At 31.5% G+C, this 13,068-nt stretch overlaps 1 protein-coding gene across 3 annotated transcripts in view; it reads right to left on the bottom strand.

Annotated features, from left to right (window-relative positions):
- The window catches only part of MICU3 (mitochondrial calcium uptake family member 3), a 95,720-nt gene that overhangs the window by 20,836 nt on the left and 61,816 nt on the right, over positions 1–13,068 (bottom strand). For 2 of the 3 annotated variants that reach the window (XM_038560242.1, XM_038560244.1), the window contains 2 exons: positions 10,035–10,073; positions 116–211 (listed from right to left, as the gene is read on the bottom strand). In XM_038560242.1, coding sequence (XP_038416170.1) covers positions 116–211; positions 10,035–10,073 — 135 coding nt within the window. The remainder of the gene's footprint in view (positions 1–115; positions 212–10,034; positions 10,074–13,068) is intronic. The other variant, XM_038560243.1, reaches the window with a different exon arrangement.

Here is a 13,068-nt window from a genome sequence, read left to right as displayed (position 1 = left end):
AAAAAGGAAAATATAAAATTATTTTTGGTTTCATCATTATAACTCTAAAATGAAATGAAGACTAGTTTAACAAAATGGCAAATAGTACAGGGTCCTGGTTGAGGTTTAATTATACCTCTGCGAGGTCTGAAAAGAGTGCTTGGCTTGTATTACGTCTCAGTGTATCCCAATAGCTTCTGGAGACAAGTTCCTCAGCATCTGTTTTAAGTACCTGTAGAAGTTTTAAGAAGTACATCTGAAATCTAAAGAATAGTCACAAAGAATGATAATTTATACACTTTAAGTCTCTTCTAGCCAACCTTGAAAAGAAAACACATTAGCTTACCTGTTTTGTTTTCTGCTGCGCACAACAGTATTATATTACATTGCTGGTAAACCCAGGGTATTTTCAAAGGTGTAATGGTATATAAGCACTAGCTGGACATACAATGTGGCTTTGTCAAAAAGAATCACATTCCTCAGCCCTCCCCATGCTGTCTACTGAAACATGGGTAACTTCTAAGAAAGTGTGAAACAAAAACTTTATTCACACCTTATGTGAAGTAAATTCATTCTGAGAGTATTGTGGTAATCTTGTAGCAACCTATAAAAATTATGCTTAATTTAAAAATCAATTATTATTGCCTAGTATATATCATGTTGATGCATCAAAGAATAAAAATGACCACATTCACATGTAGAGAAACAAAATTCAAATCAATCTAAAACTTGTCAAAAAGAAATATGCCAGTTTAGGTTAAACTAGTCAAAGCTACTCAGGAATTTGGTAGGTTTGTCTACTGTGAGTAGATACAGTACTTTCTACTCTATCGCAAGGACAGAACACTAGCTTCTGTCTCAGAACTGGCTAATCTGAAGAAGGTGAAATCATGATTAAGATGTGCAGTCTAATCTTCATATGAAAATGTAGAAGTACAAAAACAAACAAACAAACAAAAAAAAAAACAAAAAAAAAAAACAAAAAAAAAAAAGAAAATGTAGAAGTACAAGCGTAACTTGGGTCTCTGTAAACATAATTAAATGCAGTTTCTGTCAGGATTTATCAGGGAAGATTTCACAGGGTCTCAGGCTTAGTATTCTGGTTCTTGTGAGAAGAAAATGCTGCCTGATGTACATAGGAGTGAGTGTCTGATGATGAAGAGAACTTTTATTTTTGTGTGTTTATTTTAAGTCTGGTGCCACTAACAAAACTATAATGTGTTTAGGAGTTATTTCAAAAAACTAAGCTTTAATTCATTATTATTAATTAGAAAAACACTGCCTACTGCCTATATTTTAATAAAATCTTAATAATAAAGTATTATTTTGCAGGAACCACTTAGATAAATGTAGAATATTTATTACAATCAGTGTAAATGCAGCAATATGTCAGAGAATCTACTCTTCACACCCTCTAGTAACAAAACAAACTTTAACTAAGAGTTATAAGCAAAGTAAAATTAGCTGAATTCAGAACAAAGTTCATCTCTTTATATAAATATATTGTAGAACCTCAATAAATGTTAGCTAGATTGAATATTCTGAAAATATTATCTCAATATTTTTCAATGTGGATACATTTTTTATTGTAAATGAAAAGGTTAGTATATGATAAAGAAAGGGGTTGTTAAACCTATCGGACTAGAAAATCAGGCTGACCACACTACTATTTGGAGGTTAACAGGAATAACTGATTCACTTTGTAAAGTAATGCCTCCTTCCTTCTTCCAACCCTGGTCACCATCACCACTCACACACACACTCCCATATGCACACACACCAACATGGATGACATCAGAAGGATGTTTACAAAATATTAAAGGGTAAAAGTAGTTTGACAAACTATATTGATATGGATCTCTATAGAAAAAAATACACTTTCTGAGCATAGAAGTAAATATATTCGAACATGATGATTATCTCTGAATGGTGAGATTAAGATGTTTTCTTTTTAAAAATATTTTAAGAATGTATATTTACTTTTTTCAATTAAAAAAATCTTATTTAGAACATAACAGCTTAATAGTCCCCTCTGTTGAAAGCTTTCACACTCAATATTTAGGTCCAAAGATTAAATTATGATAGAATACATAACTGAGTTGCTGTAACTGCTGATATATGGTTTTTTATCCATGCTCTTTTAGATTAGAGTTTCTGAGAAAAGGAATAATATTCTCACAGCAACTACTGTCATTTCTATATTAAGGGGAAAAAAGCTCATATATCAGTGATTTTCTTGGCATAGTCATAGATTCCTATAAACGTGTCTCTTCAGGAGCCAGTATTTAATTTTTTAATGATTTAGCTGATGAGAGTAAATTTTCAGAACATGCAAAACTAGTGGAAAAGCTCAATATCAGAAAAATATAGTATTTAAAATAAGCTTAAAGTAGCAATGACAATCAGAATAGATTTTATAGCAAGAAATGCAAAGCAGATACAAAACCAAAGTATCTGCCTACAGACTAAAGAGAGACTGAGAGGGGAGATGCCCAAATATAACTAACTGAGCATTGTGATGGTTATGTAATAGACATTATGATGCTCTGATATGTAAATATGGGAAAATTTGCAAAGAGTTCCTTAAGTCTTCTTCTCAGGGTCTTTGATTAATACATGAACTTTAGGCTTCCTTACTAGAATGTTAAGTCAGTTGTAGACTTTTATTAAAAGAGGTAAAAGAAGACATAGATAGTTCAGAAGAACTTAAAAAATGAATGGCACAGGCAAAATGATGTCTCAAATGTACTGTATTCTGTAAGTATGACACATTTTTTGCCGAGGTTTAGAGTCTGTTATTAGTAGAGTTTTGGTCAAGAATTCCCTATGCCTTTTTGGCTGAGCTAAAGTAGGAATTCTACTGAAGACATTAATGACAGAAGGAAATTAATGATGACATTAATGATAGAAGGAAAGAAGGAGGTATGATCTGAAAAGTTCCTAGGCTGAAACCCTAAACCCCAAGGTGATAGTATTAGGAGGTGGGCCTTTGGGAGGGGATTATCAGGTCAAGGTGGGGTGGGGCAGAGCCTTCATGAATGGGATTAGTGCCTATAGAAGCCCAAGGGAGTTCCCTTATCTTCTTCCACCACATAAGGACATAGGGAAAAAGTGCCATTTATGAGCCAGGAAGTAGATCCTTATCACGCACCACACTGCATCTGCCAGTTCCACGATCTTGGACTTCCCACCTTCCAAAACAATGAGAAATGTTTGTTCTTTATAAACCACTCAGTTTATGGTATTTTTATTATAAAAACATGAATTGACTAAAACAGAAGGAAAGAAGGAAGAAAGGAAATAAAAGAAGAGAGACAGGAAAGACGGAAGAGAAAACAAAGTTAGGAAAAAAGAAGACTGATTTCAAGAAGGGAATATTATCACTGTGGTAAGCAGAATAATGGCTCCCTGAAGAGGTAAATACCCTATTTACAGTTAGTATCTGGGAAAGATTATACTCAGAGATTGGGCAGGCTTGGAAAACAAAAACAAAACAGAAGCCCAGAGAACCAGAGAGTAAACTGTCTTTACTATTAGTGATGCTCAAAAAACACATACACAAAAATTAAAAACAAACAATAAAAAAATTTGTATAATCTGTGCCATTATGACAACTGTGGCCTGGAAAACTATAATCTGAGACTTGTAATTTCAAGTTACATAGAACTGCAATTTTCCACAGAAACACACACACACACACACACACACACACACACACACACCCTTAACCCAGTCAGTAATGAGTCTCCACAGACACATTCCAACAAATACATGCTCAAAATACAAAATTACTAAACACAGAAGAGCATAAACCACAAGTGAGAACCAACAGAAACAAACAAATAAACAAAAATAGAAGACCTGCCAACTTCAGATATTGAAATTATTAGGTATAGAATATAAAATAAGTTTAATAAGCTTAAAGAATATGAAGCTGTATTTGAAAGGATTTTTTTAGTAAAAACAAACTACCAAAAATTAGTTGGCTGATCAGAAAAAGAACTAAATAAAGCCTCTGGACATTAAAGATGGAACCACTGAAGCTTGGTATTATATTACATGTAGCTAGAGAGAAAATTAGTGAACACGAATGTAATATGAATAAGTTATACAGAAATGCAATGTGATGATAAAAATATGGCAAATTATTAAAGAAAAGTTAAGAAAAAGTTGTACACGTAGAAGACAACATGAATGTCTATGAAAGTTCCAGAAAGTAGTAACAGATAAAATGGTAAAAAGACTATATCCAGAGAGATATTGGCAATGAATTTCCAAGACTTAATGAAAGAAAACAATACCCATACTTGAGAAGCCTGATAAATTTCATGATAAATAAAGGCCAAAAGACAGATACACTGTAGTAAAATTGTAGAATACGAAAGGAAACAGAATCTTAAAAGTAGGTAGAAAGAAAAACAAGATTAAGTACAAAATAATTAGATTCAGAGCTGACCTTTCAATTTCAATAACAGAAGCCAGAAGACTGGAATGATATAATTTGCTGAAAATAAATATCAAACTACAATAATATATCTAGTAAAATTATCTTCCCAAATAAGGGCACAGATAAATAAAGATAAAAAATGAATTCATAGAAACAGAACAGATTGGTAGTTGCTAGAAGCAGGTTGAGGGGTAGAGGAGTGGATGAAGATGGTTAAAAGATACCAACTTCTAGTTATAAGATAAGTAAGTCCTGGAGATGTAAGGTACAGCATGGTGACTACAGTTGATATTGTACTATGTATTGGAAGTTGCTATGAGAGTAGATCTTAAAAGTGTTCATCAGAAGAAAAACAATTTGTAACTATCTGAAGTGACAGAGATCAACTAAACTTACTGTTGTACTCATTCTCTAATATATATACATATCAAATTATGTTGTACACTTTAAACTGATATAGTATTATATGTCAATTATATCTCAATACAACTGGGAAAAAATAAGGGCAAAATAAAGTATTTCCAGAAAGAACATCACTTGAGGATATATATGTTCTGAGATTAATATTGTAAAAATTAGGAGAGAAGGAGATTAAAAAGGAGATTAAGAAATGGTAAATATGTAATTCTTTTTTTTTTTTTTTTAAAGGTTTTATTTATTTATTCATGATAGTCACAGAGAGAGAGAGGCAGAGACACAGGCAGAGGGAGAAGCAGGCTCCATGCACCGGGAGCCCGACGTGGGATTCGATCCCGGGTCTCCAGGATCGCGCCCTGGGCCAAAGGCAGGCGCCAAACCGCTGCGCCACCCAGGGATCCCTAAATATGTAATTCTAAACTAACACTGATACTATATACTTAAGAAATCTAGTTTCTGAGATTTAAAAAAAAAAAATTGTATAACCTCAAGTATCCCTGCCAGGAGAATGAAAGACATCAAAGCACTGTAAGACTATTTTTAAGGAAGAGGTGAAGATAGAGCCTATCTAGTGAGAGACTTGATTATTTTAAGTATACTTAGTATTAAAATTTCAAGAATAACTATACAAGAAATAGAAATATAATGAGTGTCTTCTAAACTAATAGGAAAATGAAAAGAGTAAAAATAAATCTTAGTTAATTCAAAAGAAAGGTAAGAAAGAAGAGTATATACAATGGCTAAAATCCAAATAAATTAATAGTCACAATAATGTAAATTGATTGGATTTGTCAAATTAAAAAGTACAAATTATCAACCCATATAAAAAAGAACCAATAAAATACACAGATTATATGCTTTAAAGAAGACATATCTGGATATAAGGAGAGAGGCTGAAAAGATAGATCAGACTTCTATTAATGACAGGATAGTAAACAGCACTGACCTTCTCACTGACAATAACTGAAAAGGTTGGGCAAAATATAAAAGATATCTTTTTAGAAGTATCATAAAGACATTATTTGCCTCTGGTACTGTGTTGATTGCTGGTGTGGTGGGTGAAACTGCTGGTGCCTTAGTACAGTGACAGCAATGGCATCAAAGACAAATCATTACGTTCTATGTAAATCATTACATTCTTCAGTTCCATATACTCACATCAAAGAAATTTACTTAAGAATGTACTTGCTAAAGAATAAAACTTACAATTTTTAAAATTAACCTTTGAGCACACATATTTTTCATATTTATTGTGATGAAACTAGAAACATTCATAAAGCACTTCTGTCTTCTGAAGTATGATGGTTGTCTTGAGAAAAAAACATTAGTGCAAGGGTTTGTTTTGCAGGATGAACTAGTCATTTATTTAATGAACTGTCATTTTTACTTGCAAGAACAACGGCTAGAGAAACTGTAGTGATTCAGACTTTGGTAGCTGACAGGCACTTTTGTGAAAATGAACCAAGTGAGCCTGTCACTTCAAGGCCAACAACTGATAGTATTTGTTGCCAAAATAACAGGTTGCAACAGGTTGAATGCAGAAACATCTATGAGAAACAGCTCTCTTCTATTAAACCAGACATTATAGAGATTTGCAAAAAAATGTGAAATACCATTTTCTTCACTACATTTTTAAACTTATTTTTCATAAAAAATATCTGTCTTGTGAATTTATTATTTCTAAACAGATTAATAAATACTTTTAAATTTCTCTTTTAATTTCTAATGTGATAAATATAGATGCAACCAACATAAAAACTCTTTTGGGTCCTCTATACTTCTCAAGAATGTAAAGGGATCCAGAGAACAGAATGCTTGAGAACTGTTGTTACAGTAAAAAAATTAAGTGAACTAGGATTTGATACAACAGTGCATATGAAACTGACAATCCTGATGGTTGTGTCAAAGAAGCAAGAACAGAAAAATTCATATAATATTATTCCATTTGTATGAAGCACAAAAATGGGTAAAACTAATATTGTGGAGGATGCATTAAGTAGGTGGTAAAACCCCAAAGCAAAGCAAAAAAGTGATTTATATAAAAGTAATGATTGTGGTTATCTTTTTGGAGGAGAAGGAGGGATTATGACTAGAAAGACCTGTGAAGGGGCATTTAGGGACATGGCAATGTTTTATTTATTGATATATATGAGGGTTAAGCTTTTATTATTCTTTATTTTATATTTATATTTTGTTTGCAGTAAATTTCTTTTTTTTTTGCAGTAAATTTCTGAACTAAAAAGTATATTTTAAAAATAAGAGAAAGTTGCATCATTATTAGAGTAAAAAATAAAATAGAAATAGAAATATATAAAATATTAATAAAAATAAAGTTGATATATTTATTTTGACAACTATATTGATTTTTAGGCAAAAAAACATTTCTAGAGATCTGCCTTCTTATATCAGGCAATAACAACCCTTCAAAATATATAAAAAATTTAAAATAACAAAATTTTAAGTAGAAATTAACAAGTCTATCACTGTAATGTATACTTTAACATACTAATTAACAGATCAAGCTGACAAAAACATTAATGATACAGGTTTAAAACCTGTATTAACATGTTTGGTCTTAACAATATAACCCTATACCCCCAGTTGGAGAATACACATTCTTTTCAAACACATTGTTTTAGTCCATAAAACATGTCTTAACACATGTTGAAAACTGTATAAAAATTGGCATGTTTTCTGATTACAATAGAATTAGGGTAATTAGAATAATCTTTAAAACACTTAAAGAAATCATATGGGGCATTTCAAAGTAAAATATACTTGACTCTGCACTATTTATTCTTTTGAATTTTTTATACTTATTTTCATTGCTGTGGCAAGATAATCAATAGTTGAATATGAGAAATATGGGAAGAATCACGGTTGTTTGCAACAGAAAAGGCTATAAGGTAACTATCTTCATAGATATGAAGGAGAATGTTCAACCTTACACTCTACCAAGAAATAATCTGACATAATACAGGCAGAAGCTCCTGTAAGAGTGATTAAATTTTCTAACAGGCTATTGCGGAGGCCACAGAACCTTTCTATAGTCAAAGTCAGGAGGGTCCCTACCTTTCCTGAATGAACTTCAGGAAAGAACTAGAAACCAGGAACTTCTTCCTAATAGTAGAATCTTAGGTTATATTCAGCTCCAGGATCTGTATTCGCATTAGATACTTTGACACTACAGTTGATCTACAATTTTGGAAACCAGCACATAACTACCAGTTAATATATAACATTGTACTAATATATCTGTGCAATATGGATATCATGGTATTTCACATAAATTTTGGGGCCAACTGAATTTTTTTCTAATTTTAAACAAGTTTCCCTTGGTGCTTCCATTTTTAAATTTTTTAAAATAATCATCCCCTTCTGAACAAAAAATCATTCTATTAGAGGGAAAAAAAAGTCAGTATATATAACCAAGTAAACCCTAAGGGAGTTGAAAAGTCATGTAATCCATTTAATAATAAGATGGTATCGTTTAAAATGACATCAAGTTATATCCACTTAAAATATGTGTTTTATATTCTTAGATGGAAAAATTATGTCTTCAGTTAAATAATAAAAATAAACAAACATTACCACAATAAAATGTAAAATCATATATTTACTTTCCTATTAAATAAGCAAACAATATAAATGAAATAGGCAATTTAAATCTGCTTAATATTATTCTCTTACTGTCTGAGTGACTGCAATTTATATATGTAAATTAAACTAGAGCTATGTTAGTACCTGTTTCCTTTTAACAATAATACTCTGGAATGTATATGTTTAATAACTGCATAATCATCTATATGAAAATTATTTGCATTTAAAGGAAAAATATAAAATGCCAGTTGGAAAAATGGGTCATGCAATGACACACGAGATTAGAAGATTAAGTAATAAACTCACAAGTATTATTAACATTTATTAAGTGTTGGAGGGCATATGGCATTATAATCAGATTTTCATTTTATACATTCTTACAAATTTTTGCAATGATTAATAGAGGAACATTAAAATCTTTAAGAAAATGGCAGACTTTATCTAATGGAAAACAGTAGTGAATTTTGCTGTAAAAGTTCAAAGTAATTGTAAGGTATCAATTATGTTTCAGTCATAAGGGTCTCATGGACTTGGCTTATTCTCCAACGTGTTCTAGGTCCATTCCTTGTGACTGAAGCAAGATAACTTGGGTTTATTTTTTGCTGAATCATTCTCCAATGTATGTTCAAATCTAGGACAGAGTTAATTTTATTGTTTGGAATTTTGATTAACTCTCCAACATAGGAGACAGCATACCTGCTTGTAGAGTTGGACACTATAACACTTTCAGCAGGACACTGAGTCAGTAAACCTGAATTCAAGGGCTTCTCTCAGAGGGAGTTTCTATAATTTGAAAGATTCTTCTAAGTGACTTAAGGATCCTGGGGAAATTAAATGAACTGTGCACATTTACATACAAAAGGGGCTATGGCCTATTCTCAGTTGTTTAGTAGCTGGGCTAACCAACAAGCTCTGACTTTCCAGGAAGAAGGAAAGAAGAAGAAACCTTAGCATAAGTATATCTGGAAGATCATTTGCAGGAACTCTCAACTTTTTCAAGAAAAGAAGAGTCTGAAAATCATAATCCTCTTTGCGAAATAACATGATACACTGATACATTAAACATATCAGGTATCATACCAGACTTCTGTATATACCACAGGCAGTATCCAGGAATCAAAAATTTTAGAAAAATTTTGCAGAAATACTGATGACTAAGAAAAGTCTATCTATTAATATTCTCTTTATTAGAATTGAGAAAATACTATAGCTGATGGAAAGATCTAGATCTTAAAATACCTGTGTTCTGCAGGAGCATAGCCTGAGAATCTGCTCCATAATTTGTACTTAACTCTTCAAAAACTGCTGAAAAATATAAAATTTTGATTATTTTACCAGAGCTTCTGGCTGTTGTTCACTCAGCTTTTCCTTATTTTAATCTAAAGTTAAAAATATACAATTGCTCTGTAAATTTTATTCTTCTCATAAATCTAGGAAGGAAATAAAAATTTTGGCTTGGCTGCACCTTATCATATTCAATAAATTCCTAAACATTCTCAATAGCAGATATAGCTGTATATAAAGAAATAGCATTATAAGTATAACAGGTGAGGGCTATTTACATAAAGAACATTTAAAGTATTGTACATACACTATTAGTAGGAGAATGGTATCCATAAAGTTGAAGACGCTGACATAGAGCACAAAGGGCCAAATGAAGTGTCACATTTCAGAATGAACCCAAGTATAGCAAAAGAAAAAAGAAAAAGACGACAAAATAATCAATTAGGAAGGGCAAATCATTATGCTACATTCTATATAGAGCACACACACAATACAAGTGGGATAAATGTTAAAGATGAGTAGCAAAGTTTTCAAATCTCATAATTAAATATTAAATGAATCTGTGCTCATTTCAACCATTTTCATTTTAACTTTCTGATAGAACTATTGCTTTGAGTAAAACATTCCTCTGAAGTACACAGTTCCATTTAGACATGCTTCAGCAATTCTATACGGGTTAGGGGAAAAATCTAGATGTAGCAGCATGGCAGTGGAAATGGTATGAGAGATCTGCAGTGGAATCTTGTTCTATTTTTAGTGCTGTGATCTTAGGCAAGTTAATGAACTTCTCTAAGATGGCTTTCTCATCTGCAAAACAGGTATGATACTTACCTGGCAGAAATGTAATGAGGACTACATGGGAGTAACATTTATAATGGATATAGCACAGAGTGTCTCAGAAATGTTATGTTGCCTTCTTTCCTTCGGAAGCATATACTGGTAAGTGGCTACATGTTTTAGCTCATTTAATCCCTGTAACGATCACATGTGGTCATTACTACTATTATCCCCATTGCACAAATGAAGAAACTGAGGCACAGGCAGGTTAGGACCTGTTCAAGGTCACCCAGATAATGAATGACAGAGCTAACATTCAGACTTTGAAAATCTGGCTTCTGAGCCTGTGCTACACTGTCTCCCTAATGAAATCTATATATTTTCACTATAAGCCAAATATCAACTGTTTAAAAACTCAAAAATCTCATCAGTTCAGATTTGCATTATTTAAAATGTGGCAATAATCAACAATAAGTTACCTCTAATTATCAATGTTGTTAAACATAATAAAAATATTTGTAGAGAGTTTTACTGTCTTAGAATGCTGTTTGTTTAGTTCAGAGGCTGTACTAAAAATTATTTCTGAATTGTTTTAAGGAATTGTTTTAATAGCTAATTATGTAAGTAAATTTCAGGTGCACTAATTAAACTGTACGATAAACACCTATGAGAACCTGTGCAGATCAATGTCTCTAGGAAGCATTTCTTTACATATAAGCAAATTATACAGTATATTACTTATAAATTATTTTTGTTTTTTAAAACAAGTTTCCTCCGTATATTTACTAGAGAATGCTTCACTGACCTATATACATATAAAATTATACAACTTAGGGTATGCTAATATAATTTAAATTTCATAATTCAGATAGACTTTCCCTAATTAATCCAAGTTAGCGAGGTTTTATTGTATCACTATTATGAACTATTTGCATTAAATCAGCATTAACTTTACCTAAACCTCAGAGCCCAGCTTTGTGCTGACAGTGTAACTTTTCCCAATATGGGTTGTCTGCTATCATGTCTCCTTTTCCTCTCTCCCTTTGTTATTTGATTTATGTATTTTAGTAAATGTTAAAGATTAGAACAGTATTGTGTTTTTCCTGAAAGATCCATAACTCCTTTTTCAAAGTAGCATAAATAAACAAATAAATATTCTGAAACTAATGTAAAAATTGTGTTTCAATTATGCTTAAATTAAAAAAATTAAATTTCTATCTACCACTGAAATATAATCTATTCTATCACTGAGGTATATCAAAAGATTAATTAACATAGTTCATGTTTTATTAACAACTTGTTTATCCAGTTAAGTATATTTAATCTATCAAAATTAAAATAATTGCTTACTCGTTCAGTATGTTATCTACAGAAAACAAAATTTCTGAAGGTATTTAATTCTCCATTGTTGTTTGCTAATACTCTAAAAAATGGCATTATGGGGTTAATTCCTTTGGGATTTATTGATTATAATTTGAAAACCATGAGACCTGAATTAGACAACTTGAAATGCTCCTTTTAATCCTTGGCTAACATTATAATCAGCTCTTTGATTTTTTGAGTGTCTTCTATAAGCTTTGTCAATTAGAATATTGGGGGTGGCTCAACAAATATTGATAACTATATCACAGTCAAAAATCCTATGAAAAATAGGTATTTCACATCCTGATAATCTGATTTTATTAATATAAATATAAATACACACTTAATCTATTAGGATTGAATATGGCACCATTTGCTACAGATAATCCATGTTTTTAAAAAACTTATTACATATCCTTACAACAATGAAAATAATAAAAAATGTTGCAACTCTCTGAAGTTAATTATTTGAATTCCAAGTAGACCAACTAAACTACTGTACAGAGCCACTAGTTTGCAAAGGAAACAGTTATCATTTACATCTCAACAAAACTGTGTTTCTGCTATCTAAGTAAGTACCAGATGAAAATACGTTATAATGGGTAAAAGTACAGTTTGGGAACTGCCCAGGTTAGACTCCAATCTTGGCTTTTCCATAATTACAGATAATAACAGAATTGTTGGCAAGTTAAATGCATGCAAATCATCTACTACAGTCCCTGATAGTAAGATCTCAGTACTTGTTTGTTATTTTTATTATGTGAACCTAGGATACTATCAGGCTGAACTATATGGGACAAAGAGAAAACTGGTAGGAAAATGGTGGGAAATGTTGCTTAACTCTACCTTCAGAAAAAGTTGAAAACATTACTCATCCGTGAAGAGCCTGTATTTTTAAGAATTCAAAGAAACACTATTTCCTTGTTTTTGCTTCCACATTCATATGGCTATAGTGCCACTAAATTCACTCACATACATAATTAAATCTTTGCAATTCACCTTTAAATTTTTTCATGCATAATGATCTGTATTCATCTATTATATGATATACCCTTCAAATCTCATGGTTAACAACAATATGGATGAAAATGATATAATGAGTGTGATTACAGACACAGATGTTTAATATCAATATTTGATATAATATTGATACAGATGCATATAAATCTGAAGCAACTTTTCTATGTAAGAACTTTAGGAAG

The sequence above is a fragment of the Canis lupus genome, chromosome 16, assembly GCF_011100685.1.
Source record: "Canis lupus familiaris isolate Mischka breed German Shepherd chromosome 16, alternate assembly UU_Cfam_GSD_1.0, whole genome shotgun sequence".
Taxonomy (NCBI): domain Eukaryota; kingdom Metazoa; phylum Chordata; class Mammalia; order Carnivora; family Canidae; genus Canis; species Canis lupus.
This window is presented reverse-complemented; position numbering and strand designations above follow the sequence as displayed.